General features: G+C 44.1%; 2 protein-coding genes across 2 annotated transcripts; both read right to left on the minus strand.

The window, feature by feature from the left end:
* Window positions 1–1,534: 1,534 nt before the first annotated feature.
* Window positions 1,535–10,425, minus strand: LOC128763444 (protocadherin Fat 4). The gene is made up of 10 exons (XM_053872225.1): window positions 6,258–10,425; window positions 6,100–6,201; window positions 5,708–6,009; window positions 4,820–4,902; window positions 4,572–4,751; window positions 4,282–4,409; window positions 3,504–3,703; window positions 3,176–3,428; window positions 2,256–2,489; window positions 1,535–1,572 (listed from the first exon to the last, which is right to left on the minus strand). Exons 1-10 carry the CDS (start codon window positions 10,423–10,425, stop codon window positions 1,535–1,537), a joined length of 5,688 nt encoding a protein of 1,895 aa, XP_053728200.1.
* LOC128764065 (protocadherin gamma-B4-like) lies at window positions 9,443–12,663 on the minus strand. The gene is made up of 4 exons (XM_053873491.1): window positions 12,617–12,663; window positions 12,170–12,341; window positions 11,922–12,102; window positions 9,443–10,580 (listed from the first exon to the last, which is right to left on the minus strand). The coding sequence occupies exons 1-4, from the start codon at window positions 12,653–12,655 to the stop codon at window positions 10,478–10,480; spliced, it is 495 nt and encodes a 164-aa protein (XP_053729466.1). The 5' UTR covers window positions 12,656–12,663; the 3' UTR covers window positions 9,443–10,477.
* Window positions 12,664–14,681: the final 2,018 nt, after the last annotated feature.

The raw sequence follows: 14,681 nt of genomic DNA on the forward strand, positions 1-14,681 counted from the left end.
TTAAACACACTTGTACTGTTTTATCCAAGCACACCTGATAACTGATTTTATTTTTTTTTAATCCCCGTAGTATTAATAGTTCACCTTGTTTATTTTATTTCCTTGAGTGTTTGTTTCTGTTGACATATGAACAGCTTTCCTGGCCAACGGATGTAGTTCTTGGGTGCTTCATGAATAAACTCGGCATGGTCGGGTACTCGCTTCAGTGGACCTCCAGATCCGTCGCCCAGTAAAACAACCAGCAACAGCCCAACTCCCGATGCTGACAAACAGCATCTCCCAGGTGCAACCAGTTTTTCACCGTGAGAGAGTCCAATCGCTCTGAAGAAAAGCATGAAGCCTCAATAAATGTGACTCTTTTCACTACAATCTGTGTTTCCACTTTTTCTCCCTGAGCACTGGGCCCAAAAGAAAATGGAAAAATATCATTTCATAGTTACCATCCTCATGTTATACTCAGTTAAGACCTGTTGCTAAGGTGAAAACCCAAGAGATCTAAACACAACTAAATAACAACTAAAACACCACTGGAGAAACAAAAGAGAAATGCAGCAGAAACACAAAGCTAAAAAAAAAAAATGGAAAATTGGTCACTGCAAATAAAGAGACCAGAGATTTCATTTTTATTTTATTGGTTAAAATACAATGTAAAATTTCTAAATGGTGTTTCAGTCTGCTCAATAATGCCTCAAAACCTGAAACTGTGAAATAAAAAAAAGATCTACTGATCTAAGACTGCATTATAGGAAAAACAAAGTGCAGTTTGGACCTCACAAATAACAACCAATGGCCTCATTTTGAACTAAATCCTAAACACGCGGTCACATATGATCAGTAGGACTGTGGGTATTGAGGAAAAACAGATGTCATTTTTACAGAGTTTAATGTGGTGTACCTCAGGGAGGAAATGTTTTCATGTGCCATGAAGCTTTGGTTCCATATCCTTCATCAACTGTGAAACTGGAGCTCAGGACATAAGTTGCTGTCTTGTGCAGAAAAATTGTTGCTGCTGTGCTACTCTGTGGGTTTAAAGTTTGTGGGAGTCATCATGGTGGATCAGAGCAGCATTATTATAGCCCTTAAACTACTGTAGAAGTATATTTGAAAGAATAACAAGTAGGAATGCACCGATTTGAGTACTCGCAGATACAGAGTACTTTTCCATATATATATATTAGAATAATTCCTCAGTGTGTTTTTCTTGTACATGGGCGGCAAGATTCACTGCAGTACAAACACAAATATTACAATAAACTCTCATTCAAAAACTGTGCCATACAGTTTTTCAATGTGGTAAGTCTGTGACCTAAAAAGTCAAGCTGCCTCCCTGACGCCTGAAATATGTTGCCCCCCCTTCTCTCATGTTGTAGTATAAAAAATTGCCTCACAAAATCGCAACGCCACATTGGCTTCTTGTGTGTGTATCTCTGGTTGAGGTTGCTACGTCTGCAGATTCGACTATCTCTGCCGCATGTGAAATGGCGCCTTCAAAATAAAAGCATCTTAAATAATTTCCTCAAAGTCACATTGCACATCACAGAAACTGGGCTCCAATGGCAAACTTGCCATATCCTCAAACACAGAGGCATATGAACCAAAATTAAGATTCATACTCAAAATGTCTTGCCATTGCACCGCATCAAAAGAAGGATGAGTTGACGGTAATATTCCAGATGCGACACTCATCTGATGTGATGTCACTCTTGGCTCTAAAGGTGAGCTTAGTTGACTGATCTCATCATGTGTGAGACACTGACTGGGCTGGTGGATCATCAGTTCTGTGGGACGATAGCTATAACACAGTTTCTGGGACTGTGTCGTGTCATTCACAGGAAGCCTTTCAAGGTTTGTGTTGAAATGTTGATTCTTGAATCCTGCCAGCAGCAGCCTCAGATCGTCGCACTGTTTTGCCGCAGGCCGCGTTGGTTCTGAGGGAGAAGAGCTACAGACGCTGCTGATCTCATGGTACTCCAGTTCAACCGGCTGAGTGTGAAAACACTTCTCTGCTGGCTCACATTTATTCGCGATGTTGCACGTCTCATTAAAGCAAAACAAAACATTGTCTGCTTCTGTTTTCTCTCTCAAGCAAAGGATGTGACTGATTAGATTCCGTTGTCTGCGTCTATGAAAAATGAGGACTAAAAATATCAGGATGGAAAAAACAGGAAAAAATATAATCCACAGAAAAGAGTCTTCCTCCGCGGAACATGAAGCGTTGGTGACACAAATATCACATTCAGAACCCGAAAAATCACCCAAGCAGATGCAGGATCTATTGTTTCCACATGTGTGTGGACAGCTTTCGTGTGGACAGAAGGTGGTGGAGGAGGTGTTTCCTCCCCAGCAGTCCGTAGGAAAGCAGAAATCTGAAGATGTGCAGGTAGACTGGATCAGCGTGGCAGTGGGCCGCACTTCCACCATGTCATCTGGCCCGCTGAGGAGGAGGGTGTTTCCAAACACCGCCAGGTGTCGCACACAGCCAGAGAACCCTGTGATGATGATAGCACATCAAAGAATTGGACTTGGGGATAAACATTCCCATTCCTGTCTGCTTTATTTTGTACAGTCACTTCCTGTATTGGTTGGTCTTGACCGTGGCTTGGACACTCAGGTGATGCTGGTTCCTCACTGAGCTTGGAGGAATACCCTCGGATACCAGAACAGCTCTCCATTGTTTCTGCTTGGATCTTGTGCATCAAATTTTCCATGGACTTTTTGTTACCCTGTTCTCCTCTGAGCCTCATACTAACTGAGTTCCTTTTGTTTCCCTTAAGTTATTCCTAGTATGTGACTGTCACTGGTGGTGAGGTGTTTCACGTTGCCGTTACACATGTAAATCCCTCGTCTCTACTTCTTCTCCTCCAAATCTCTTCTTCTTCTCATTTAACCCATACATTGTTTATGCTTATCCGAGGATGGATATTGGAAGCCAAGAACTTCTTCCCTTCAGAAACCTCAAGCAGTTGAACATGACCCCTGATGAATACTTAATAAATATGAATGAGAATGATGATTCAAGAAGGTTGACAGGCCGGGTGGAAGAGGTAGTGCCACAATAATGTTTGGTTTAGAGAGGGATGCAGAAGGAGACAGATGGAGGAGATTGAGCAGCTGCCCTGATGGGCGATGACAAACAAGAAGGAAGGTTGTTGTCTTTTTTCAGATAGTGTCTCACCAGGTTGTTGCAGATTTGCATCTCCAGATGAGCCCAGAACAACCTTCTGCACTGTAAATGCAGTAAGGCTGAGCCGTCGGTTTGAAATGCTCAGCGCCACTTTCCCATCGAGAGAAACAGAAGTCTTGTCTTCACTGATGAACAAGGAGAGACGGTGCCAGCGCCCATCAGCAACTGCAGGGACAACAGTGAAGTCCGAGAGCACTCCCGGCTCGAGGTCATGGAAGGTCAACACCAGTCTCCTGTTTTTGATCTAAAAGAGTCAAACATAGGTTCAGCTTTCAAACTTAGAGTCAAGAAACATACAAATCAAATGAAACCAACTTACTTGGATTGCAATGTTCTCCGTCAGACTGTTCATGGACATTAGTATTCCCTCATGTTTGGTTTTGAGCTCCACTTCCGCCACTGTGTCAACGTCTTCGTCCACGTGGTGGTTCACCAAATACGTTCTCCTGAACTTCTCCTTAATGGCAAACTCAATGAAGCCATCCCCATGAAATCTCACCACAAGCTGAGATGGGATTTCTGTTTCGTGTAAGCAAGTTTAATTTTGGATCAGCCAACCTCTCCACATCTTTTCTGATGAGGAAATTTGTTTCCTTTTTCCTGTTTTAATTTTATCTATATATTTGATGTTGTCTTTGCCAAGTAACTTTCATTGTTTCTTCCATTTCCAACTTAAATCAACAATCAACTGTGCAATGCTTCTTTTTTCCGTATTTATTTTGTACTTAAATATTTTTTTCCCTAATAGTTTTTTGTAATTATTTTCTCCTTCTTAATTGCATTTATGAAAAAATACATGTTCAGTCATTTTTTAATAATTCAACAATTTTGCTCCTGAATTGTGTTATTATATTTATTTATCCAAAGACAATGTAATTTTTTGTATTCTTTCACATTAACATATTAATAATTTACATTTTCATAGCTATGTTTTGGTCTTAGCTATTTTCCTTCCTTTAAAAAGATTTGTCAAATTCCATTATTTCCATGAATTCATTTATTTCCACTTTCTTGTTGTAACAATAAATGTATTAAATAGCAATTCATCATTTTTTGTGGTTGCTATTATGTCATATTTAAGAGCAACAATGAGTTACCTGTGTTGCAGTTTCTTCCTGTGAAATTGTCTCCGCACACACAAAGATAGTCAGACCAGACGTCTCGACACTCGCCACCATTTTGGCAGGGATCTGAGTGACAGGGTGATTCTGTTTTCTGCGGACAGCTGGGAGAAGACCACACCCATTAAATGTGAAGCAAGAATTCATAGCAAAGCTGAAGAGAGAAGACATTCACATTCTGAATGTGTTTTGTTTGGTAACTCAACTATCAGGTGATTTATTTTTAACATCTATAAAAGTTTCCTCCTTGTGCCTTCAATACTTGCCTGTTGAGAACATTATTAGCAGCAAGCGCCGTCGACAGCCTCATCACGATTCCGTTCACATAAATATTTCGAATGCATCCAACAAAGTCATGTGTTTGAACTGGAGCGGATGAGAGAGAAAGAGAAGCTACACTCCTCAGTCCTCCCACAGTCATGTTGTTGTCGTTGACATCAAGCGTCCTGTTGGGAAGACAGTTGTGAAGCCTCTACTGAGAACTTGTGTTCTGTTAAAATAAAAATCTTCTCACTTTTCTGAGCTGCTGCCTTCTCTCTGCAGAAAACAAAATCCATCTCCTTCTTCAGTGCAGTTGTCCACATGCAGAGATGCCATCTGACGTAAAAAAGGAAACATGTTTCAGCTCAAGAAATCAGAAGTCTTGTGATAATAATTTAAAAGATTACTGTAAATTACAGACTGTACAGCGCACTGGAATCTTCATACATAAGCCGCACCATTCTGTAAGTCGCAGGTGCAGTGATGGTGTCAGTGCTGTACAAAGGTCAGTGGTGCACCCGACTTAAAAATGCATGAGGATCACTTCTAAACTAGTTTTGAAAATGTTGTACTGCATCGACACTGACTCATGAGTTCATGAGTTCAAGTTCAGAACAATGTTCTGAACTTGAATGTTCTGAACTTGAATCATGAACTCCTCACATCTTTTATGGACATTAAAGCTAATTTCTGCCGGTCTCAGCTGCTGCTTCTCGTGGAGATCAGCTCTGTTGGTGGTGCTGCGGACACGCAGGTGAAAACAATGCATTTTGAGCACTTTAAGTTAAATAAAACGCCGGTGATTTCATAAGTTTGATGTGACGAGGCTAAATATTTTGGCAGCATGAGGCTCTTTAGCCTAAAAAAAATCCATATATTAGCCGTGTTGTTGTATCAGGGTTCAAACCAGAAAAGAAAAGAGTAAAAGAGAAAAAAAAAGAAAAAGTACAGTCCAAAAAATTACGGTAGTTATTAAAATTAGTTCTGATTTTTATATTGTATTGTTGAAAACTTAAATTTAAACAACTGTTTTTTATTCCTAAATATGCGCCTTATTTCAGAGTAATTGATCAGAAAGTTCAGTTCCTATTTATTTTTACCGCTTGCAGCACAGTGTTGTGACAACACAATAACAACTCACATTTCCGTTCCTCCTGACAACGACGCTGTGAAACTTCCCATCTGCCACTTCCTTCGTCATCTGCAGTCTCATGGGTTCAGATCCCAAGTCAAACGTCAGCGACACAGAGCCGTTGAGTATCTCCAGAGCGAGGTAGTCTCTGCTGGATGATCCCCCAGAGTTGAAGAGAAGCAAAGAGTTGTTTTGCACTGTTGCAAACTCAAGAGAGATCAAGTTCCTCGTGTGATGGAGTGGGGGAAACTCCATGAAAGAAAGCTCCTGGAAACCATAACAGGGATTTTCGCAGTGGACCCCAGTGACTCCTGAAGTGGAGATTAGAAAATATGAAATACGCAGATATATTTGTACCCTATAATGTATGTTTCCTTAAAGAATAAAATGGAATTTGGTACCATAAGGGCAATGGCAAGAGAACCCGGTTTGAGAATTGACACAGCTTCCCTGGACGCACGGGTGTGAGTCACAGTAGTCGACTTCGTGGTCGCAAGTTTTACCTACAGAGGGGGAAATAGTTATTATGTTGTACTAGTTCAGGCTAAATGAATTCTACCTTCAAATCCTGGGACACACACACAGTGGTATCCATCATGGCTGAGCGTACAACTTCCTCCATTCTGGCACTTCAAACAGTCGTCTTCATGGAACAAGCAGACGGTTCCAGAGAAGCCATCTGGACAATAGCAGTGGAAACCTCCTTCTGTATTCACACAAGTACCTTCGTTCTTGCAGGGGTTGACTTGACACTCATCGACGTCGTCCTCGCAGAGTTGGCCGACGAAGCCCGGCGGACAGGTACAGTTAAAAATCTCCTTCCTCGGAGACACAAAGATTACCGCTGTGCTTTCCAGAACTGCAACCTCTTGGCTGATGTGGATGTTTTTGGTGCACATCCCTCCATTTTGGCACAGGCTCCTGAGACATGGGTCACTGAGGATGTGCGAAATCGTCACATTGCTTTGAGACTCCAGGAGTCTCCGATGACCGGCGGAAATATCACTGGCTGATTCTCGGCTGAGATACTGACCGTTGTAGTTTTTAACTGCAGCCAATAAAAGTATTTCATCGCCGATTTGTTTGATGCCAAACACATGAGTCTTGGAGGCCTGCAGGTTGAACAAGCTATCCAGCGCCTTAACAAACCTTAGGTAGTTGAAAGACATGAACTGCTGCATCGAGATTGAAGACAGGTAGAAGAGCACACAGCTGTCCATCGTTGCGTTTGTGAAGCCTTTGTAGTTGACGTAGACGCTGTTGTTCACGGGGAAGTGACGCTGGTCCGTCGCTTCGATCGTCATATTGAAGGTGGCTTCACCTTGGAATGGAGATGACCACAGCTGACACGTGCCGTTTGGTATTGTGAACATGCTAGCAGGTCCGTTTTTGACGCTACAGACAAATATGTCATGCTCATCTTGATCCTCAGGGTGGACGTGGCCTATCATACCGCCGTCAAATGAGCTTCCGAAGTACTTCACCTCAATGAAGATGTTCCTCGGTGAGGGAGGATTATCATTGTCATCCTCAACCTGGATGTGGAACATTGATGTGGACGACATTGAAGGGAGTCCTGCGTCCCGCACGGCTACCAAAACCTGATACGCTGCTCTATGTTCTCTATCAAAGGTTTGTGTGGTGAACAAGACTCCATCTGGTGTTAATGAGAACAGACGACTGGATGAAGTGTTCACCAACCAGAAAGTAAACGGGCCTTGATTTGGTGGAGAATCCGAATCGGTCACATTCATTTTGGCAACGAAGGCTCCTCGCGGCTCATTTTCTCTCACCTGTGCTTCGGTAAAAGTGAGTTTCGGGGCATTATCATTCACATCGGTGACACGTATAATGACATGAGCCGAACTTGTCGCTGTTGGGAAGCCATTGTCCGTCGCTGTGACAGTGAGGTTATAGAGCGGCCAGTGTTCTCTGTCCAGAGGAGACATCACTGATATGACCCCACTTAGCGGATCTACACTAAAGGACAAGTTTGTGTTTCCACCCTCAATCTTGAAGCGAAAATAATTCCAGTCGAAAATGGAGTCATGATCTTCAGCTTCCAATGTTATAACTGAAGCACCTGTGAGACTGTCCTCCGCAATGTCGGCCATGTAAACATCGGCAGAAAAAACAGGGGGGTCGTTGATGTCCATCACTTGAATCCGGACTACAGCTTCATCCACGTCATCGCCGGTGACAACACCGGAGTTCTTTGCCAGAACTTTCAAAATAACTTGGCTGTTGCTGTGACTTCGCAGACTGATGGCAGTGTAGATTTCGCCTGAGTGCTTGTCAACTTTAAATCCGCCATTCCGACCAATTACGAGGTAAAAAACCTGACCTCTGACTCCTCTGTCTGAATCTGTGGCTGTTACTTTTCCAATCCTGGACCCCAGGGGCGCATTTTTTAGAACAGAGAAGTCATACACCTCCTGGGTAAAAGTTGGCTCGAATTCATTCACGTCTGAAATTTGGATGATGACATGCACCAAACTTAACAGCGCAGGATTGTTGTTGTTTATAGCCTTCACGGTTACGTCAAAAACCTGCTCTTTCTCATAGTCAAACACATGTAGCGTTGTGAGCGTACCGTTATTAGAATTGATTTCAAATCTATCCACATGACCAGCGACAAGAGAGTAGATTATCTCTGCGTTGGCACCAGAATCAGCATCATAAGCCGAAAGATCCATAATGCGTGTTCCGACGGGAGAGTTTTCCAGAACAGATGTGACATACTCTGAAGCTAAAAAGACTGGTGGGTTGTCATTCACATCGACAACCTGTATCGTAATGTTTAAGATGCCAGTCTTCGACTCCCACCCTCGATCCGTGGCATGGATTTGAAAGGAATAATCCCAATGCTCTTCAAAGTCAACTTCTCCAGTCAGTGTTATCAGACCAGTAGTGTCTCCAACGGAGAAAGGCAGAAGTTGATGCCCCGAGGTGACGCGGTACAGAACGACACCATTCAAACCCTCATCTCCATCTTCAGCTTGAATTCTCCTGATGACCGATCCCACCGGTAAATCCTCAGGGATTAAAAAAGTGGCCACTGGAGGATTAAAATGTGGGGTGAACAGATTTCTCCCCGTAACTTCAAAGGTCATTTGTGTTTGGGCCTCTAAAGATGGACACCCTCGATCCTTGGCCAAGACGATTAAAGTCAGGTAAGAATTCACACTTCCTGCCAAACTCTGTCTCAACATCACTTTCCCGCTGCCGCCTTGGATCCAAAATAAATCTGATGCATTGCCTCCAATCGCAAAGTAGTCAACAGCAGCGCTGCTGTTGCTCAAGTCCGGGTCAATGGCTCGGATTTCAGCGACACTCCTGTTCAAAGACACGTCATTCGGGATAGCAATCGGCGTGGCGAAGGGTAAAAACATCGGTGGGTATCTATTGAAAGGCTCTACCCTGACTTGGATTGTGCTGTTGGAGAACAGAGGATTGCTGCCGCAGTCGAACGCAACAACAATAAACTGATAGATTTTAAAAGCCAAACCATCCAAAGTCAGATGCTGTTTCGCATGAATTTGACCAGAGGTGTTATTCACCCAAAAGTCTTCATTTTGAGGTGCAATAAAATAAACAATCTTGCCGTTTTGCCCTCTGTCTGCATCGGTCGCTTCAACCCGCAGCACGACCACATCAACCTCTCTCACTTCGGCTACAGTTACTGTATAAAACTGCGCTGCAAATATTGGTGGGTTATCATTAACATCTGTGACAGCTATAGTCACGACTGCGCTGACGCTCCATTGAGAGTCGTTTGCAATTACTCTCGCAATATACAAGGCTTGCATCTCTCTATCAAGAGGCCTTTTAACCATAACGTATCCGGATGTTGAGTTAATATCAAAAGGCACGTCACTGTCAAGGTCGGAAATGGAGTAGAATATTGCAGCATTGGCCCCCACGTCTTCATCAGTGGAGGTGATTTGTAAGACGGAGTGGCCAACAGGGCAATCTTCAGGGACGTCGGCTGTCAGACGCACTTGAGCGAAGAGAGGTGCGTTGTCATTCATGTCTAAAACAACAACGATGATGCTTGCATTGTCTTTATGAGCAGGATTATCTAGCTCCACAGCTTCCACTGTCAGACTGTACACAGCGATGTACTCCCGGTCTAAACTACGAGATGTGCTTAACATTCCACTTTCAGGATCCAGGATGAAGGAGTTGTCAGTGTTTCCGCCTGTGATGTTGTACAGCACAGCCGCATAGCTGATGGAATCAGCATCAATGGCGAGGACATCACACACCCAGGACGGAGGGAGATTCTCCAAAACCTCACATCTGTACTCAGCTTGAGTGAAGTGGGGGACGTTGTCGTTCACGTCGCTGATATTGATGTGGATTTCTGCATACGAGGAAAACGGTGGGAGGCCAGAATCCCTGGCTTCAATGAGGAGCGTGATTTCCTTTTTAGCTTCAAAATCTAGAGGGTTCGCCACGGTCAAAGTTCCATCGAGCGGGTCCACATAAAACTGGTCTTCGTGGTTCCCATTGGCAACATGAAAGGAAACCGGTTCAGCTCTGAAGCTTCCCGCAGAAACTACAGCTACAATGGTTCCAACTGGTTCGTTCTCAAAAGGAGACCGCATCAACACATCCACGTCCACGAATGGGAAATGTGATTCATTCCTCAGTTGTATTCTGATGGTAGTAGCATCAAATTTGGGGTTTTCTCCAGCATCCTCCACATGGATGTTGAGAGACATGCCATCATGTCCAGCTAGAGAAGATGATGCGTACACAGTGCCGCTGTTTCGATCAATGGTGAACAGATCGGAACTGTGTCCGTACAGCGAGTAATGAAGGTCGGCATTTATTTCCGCGTCTCGATCGGTCGCTCGGACGGCACAGGCCACCGTGCCTGTGGAGAAAGCACAAACACTGAGGAAATCAGAACACAAATCTGTCTATGAATCCATGCTGTGCCAAGTCAAGCACAAAAAACATTGTGTTATGATTGTTGTTGCTGAAACAGAAGCAGTCTGCATGTCAATCTGTGTTGCCAAAAATATTATTTAAACCATGACTACAATATAATTTTGAGGTGGCCACTTTACTGCCAGATTCTTCCTGTTTCTGTGCTTGTCTGTGTTCTTTTGACTGTTCCTGGGAATACTCGCAGCTGTTGTTGAGCAAACGCCAGAATATGAATCCCACATGGTGCCGCAACCTATCCCAGCTTTTCCTTCCAACATGTATACCTGCATATCATTCCATCCACTGACCCATCCATTGACCTGTCCGTCCATCCATCCATGGACAAATCCATCCATCCATCCACAATTCATCCATCCATCTGTCTATCCATCTATCCATCCGTCATTCATCCATCCATCTATCCAGCATCCGTCCATGCATCTGACTGTCCATCTATCCAACCCATCTATCATTCATCCATACACCTACCCATCCATCCATGCATCCATTCATCCATCCATCATCCATACATCCACCTCTTGTTTAACTTGTCTCAATTGTGTTTTGAGTTTCCCTTTGTTTCATTGCCCAGCCACTTCCTGATATGCACAATTATGCCAAGATTTCCTGTGGGCATTGGACCTTCCCTGTCATCTCCAAGATTGCTTTTAGTCTTTCCTGCTCAGTCTCCATTTGTATTCATGACTAAACATACTGTTTCAAAACGGCAATAAATCTTGTTGCTTCCCGTAATTGTGTTTTCTGTTTGGTCCCCCTCCGTAACTTCCATTAAATAGCCCATGTGACATTATATCATGTTCCATCTCTAGTCTGTTGGCCTTGATTTTCGAATGCCTGCATCACAAATTTAGCATCAATATTGGACAAAACACTAAAACGTTGCTGTTTTCTAATTCAGATGCTTGTACAGCGAAATAATTTAAAGTGCACATAAAAAGGAAACCCCCACCTGGAGCCATTTCCGAGGACAGATAAACCACATCGGGGCTGTTTACAAACTGAGGCCAGTTGTCATTGACATCTCCAATAAGTACGATAACAAGGGCGGCGCTTGAAAGAGGCCGCTCGGGATGTTTATCACTTGCGATCACTGTGAGCCTGTAAATCGCAGTAGTTTCTCTATCCAGTGTGTCAGTAGTAAAGAGCTCCCCAGATGTTTGGTCAATGGCAAACGGGAAGTCATGATCCTGGATGTTGTATCTAGAGAAACGTGGAATAGTAACGTCAGTGGAAGTGTATAAAAAAAATTTTTATCGTCATCTACCTTACGTCTCCGTTGGTTCCCTCATCCATGTCAGAGGCTGTTATCATTGCAAAGGCAGTTCCTGGTGGACTGTCCTCTGATACGATGGTGTTGAAGACCTCCTCGCTGAACTGCGGAGAGTTGTCGTTGACGTCATCCACCATGATGTGAACCGTCATCGTGCCGGTGAGAGGAGGTGAACCTTTGAAAGGAAGGTTAAATCTATTTAAATCACGAGCCAAAAAAGAAATCTTTGAGTGCATTTGTACCTGAATCAACTGCAATGATGCTCAGAGTGTAGGACGATTGCCTCTCTCTATCAAGTCGAGGTGAAATGTGGAGAGAGCCGTTGGATGTGAGCTCAAAGTCATCTCCATTTGCGTCCTCTAAAGTGTATGTCAGCTGACTGTTGACGTCCGAATCATCGTCCACAGCTGAAATCTGGGGTCAAACAAAAGGTTGGAGTATAACTCATAGGACATAGGTGAAGCAGGATTTCAAGTGCATTTATTGGAGTAGAATCTGGGAGAGGCACTGGTGATGATCAAAACAAGGTCAAGGTGACCTTGCTGGAGAAGAAGAAGAACTTTGAACAGTATTTATTTAACTTATCTACTTTGCCATCATTTCTGCAGTGCCTGCCTTTTACCAATAGAGGGCGCATTAGACAAATCACTGTCAGTCAGTCTAGTTTGTGTTTCGCAGTTTGATCAAACCTGGTGTGCAAGCTGAGTGGCATCCTCTTCGTCTTCCATGACATGTATGATGAATGTCTCTGGATGGAATATTGGTCTACAGTCATTGACATCTAAGACCTGGATAGTGAGAGTAGCCGAGGCAGATCTGGTCACTATGCCTCTGTCTGCTGCTGTTATGATGACAGTGTAGCTCAGCTCCTTCTCTCTGTCCAGGCTACTCATCACTGAGATGATACCCCGAACCGAGTCCACCTCAAATGGGCTCCTTTCAGACAGCGAGTATCGTATTTGTCCGTTCTTTCCAGAGTCCCGGTCATAAGCCTGAACCTGACAGAGGCTTGTTCCTCTGGGAGCGTCCTCTCTCACTGACACGCTGTGGAAGTCCAGTAGGAACTCAGGGCTGTTGTCATTGTTGTCCTCGACTATGATGGTCAACACGGTGACCGATGACATCGGTGGAGAACCTCGATCCATGGCCATGACAGTGACATTCAGCTGGTCAGCTTGCTCCCGGTCCAGCGGTAGCTCCAGGAAAACTCTTCCACTTTTGTTATCAATGCTGAAATATCCATCAGACGTCAGGTTTAAAAAATACATAACCTTCCCATTTGGTCCAGAATCAGCATCCGCAGCGTAAACTGTCATCACTTCTTCATGGACAGAGGTGTCCTCAGGAACACTGACACTTTGGGGTGAGACAAAAATCGGAGCGTTGTCATTCACATCCTCAATCGTGACAGAAATGCGCCCAGTGCTGGAGAGACACGGCTGACCGCCATCTTTGGCCAGCACGGTCAAACTGTAAAAAGACTGCCTCTCTCTGTCCAAGTTGGAGTTCACACACAAACTGCCTGTTGGGCTGACCACAAATGTTTCATCTTTATCAACCAATGACAGGGTAAAACTCCCATTCTCCCCTGAAAGAAACAATCAGTTACTGTAAATAAACATGCAGCACAGACTTCATAGAGAGAAAGTGTAAACCAGTGTCAGGAAGTCAAAACTAAAGTCTTGTCCACTGACCTTCATCTTCATCAGTCACGTTCAACCCAAGGAAGCATGTTCCGACAGGTACATCTTCCGAGACAGACACAGAGAGCGTGCGCGTGCTGAACGCAGGCGGGTTGTCGTTTACGTCCAGCACATTGAAATAGACTCGGACACTTGATACTCGCACCCCCCCCTGCTGGACTGCCACCGTGAGAACGTAGAGTTGCTGGGATTCAAAGTCCAAGCTGCGGGATAAAAGAAACTCCCCTGTGCCTGGACTGAGGAGGAACAGATTGTCCCCGTCGTCCTCTTCCACCACACACGTCTGCCACTGTGAGACGTCAATGCTTCCCACAAGCGTCCCTGCAAACGTGAACAACAAGTCGAGTCTCATCGGCAAGCATGAGTCACAGCACATAAAGCTGGTGCTCAGCCCGACATCACCGACCTGGTACGGTGTCTTCCGTCACGGCAAATGAATAAGAACGTCTGGTGGATGCCATCTGTCCTCGCCATCTGCTGTCTGAGCGCAAATTGACTGATCCATCTTTGGCATCAACAGAGGCAGCATTCCAAGTGGGCCCAATGTTGCTCGCATTTAAAATATTTCCAGATGTTTCATTAGTGGATAAACTCTAACACATAAAAGGAAATTAAGATATCAAAGAATGCAAAACAAATTGGCTTCTTTAGCACCACCTACGTGATTTGATCTGAGATGTTTCTTACCAAGATGTGTAGCAGAAGAAGTGAGTAGTTGTACAAATATTCCATTTTTTAATTTTGGAGCTAGCAAGATGCGAGTGACTCCACACTCCGACTTTGCCCAATTTGTGGCTTTATTTCCCAGAGCTGAGGGTAGAAGAAAACTGCTGCAGCCCCCACCAGTCGAGCCTCTTTTCACCTGCGTATCAGGTGAAGTTCACTCGAGGAAATTTGATCAATGGGAGAGAGGGAGGATTGGAAAGGTGCTGCAGTGTTACAGAATAGGTGCCTAACTTTTTCAACACAAGCTCAAGAGTTTGAAAAGATGCTCAGGCGAATCACATCAGACCACAAGTTCCTGGGGATCGGATTGCATCTTAAAGACAAC

This window comes from Synchiropus splendidus, chromosome 8 (genome assembly GCF_027744825.2).
Source record: "Synchiropus splendidus isolate RoL2022-P1 chromosome 8, RoL_Sspl_1.0, whole genome shotgun sequence".
NCBI classification, from domain to species: Eukaryota; Metazoa; Chordata; class Actinopteri; order Syngnathiformes; family Callionymidae; genus Synchiropus; species Synchiropus splendidus.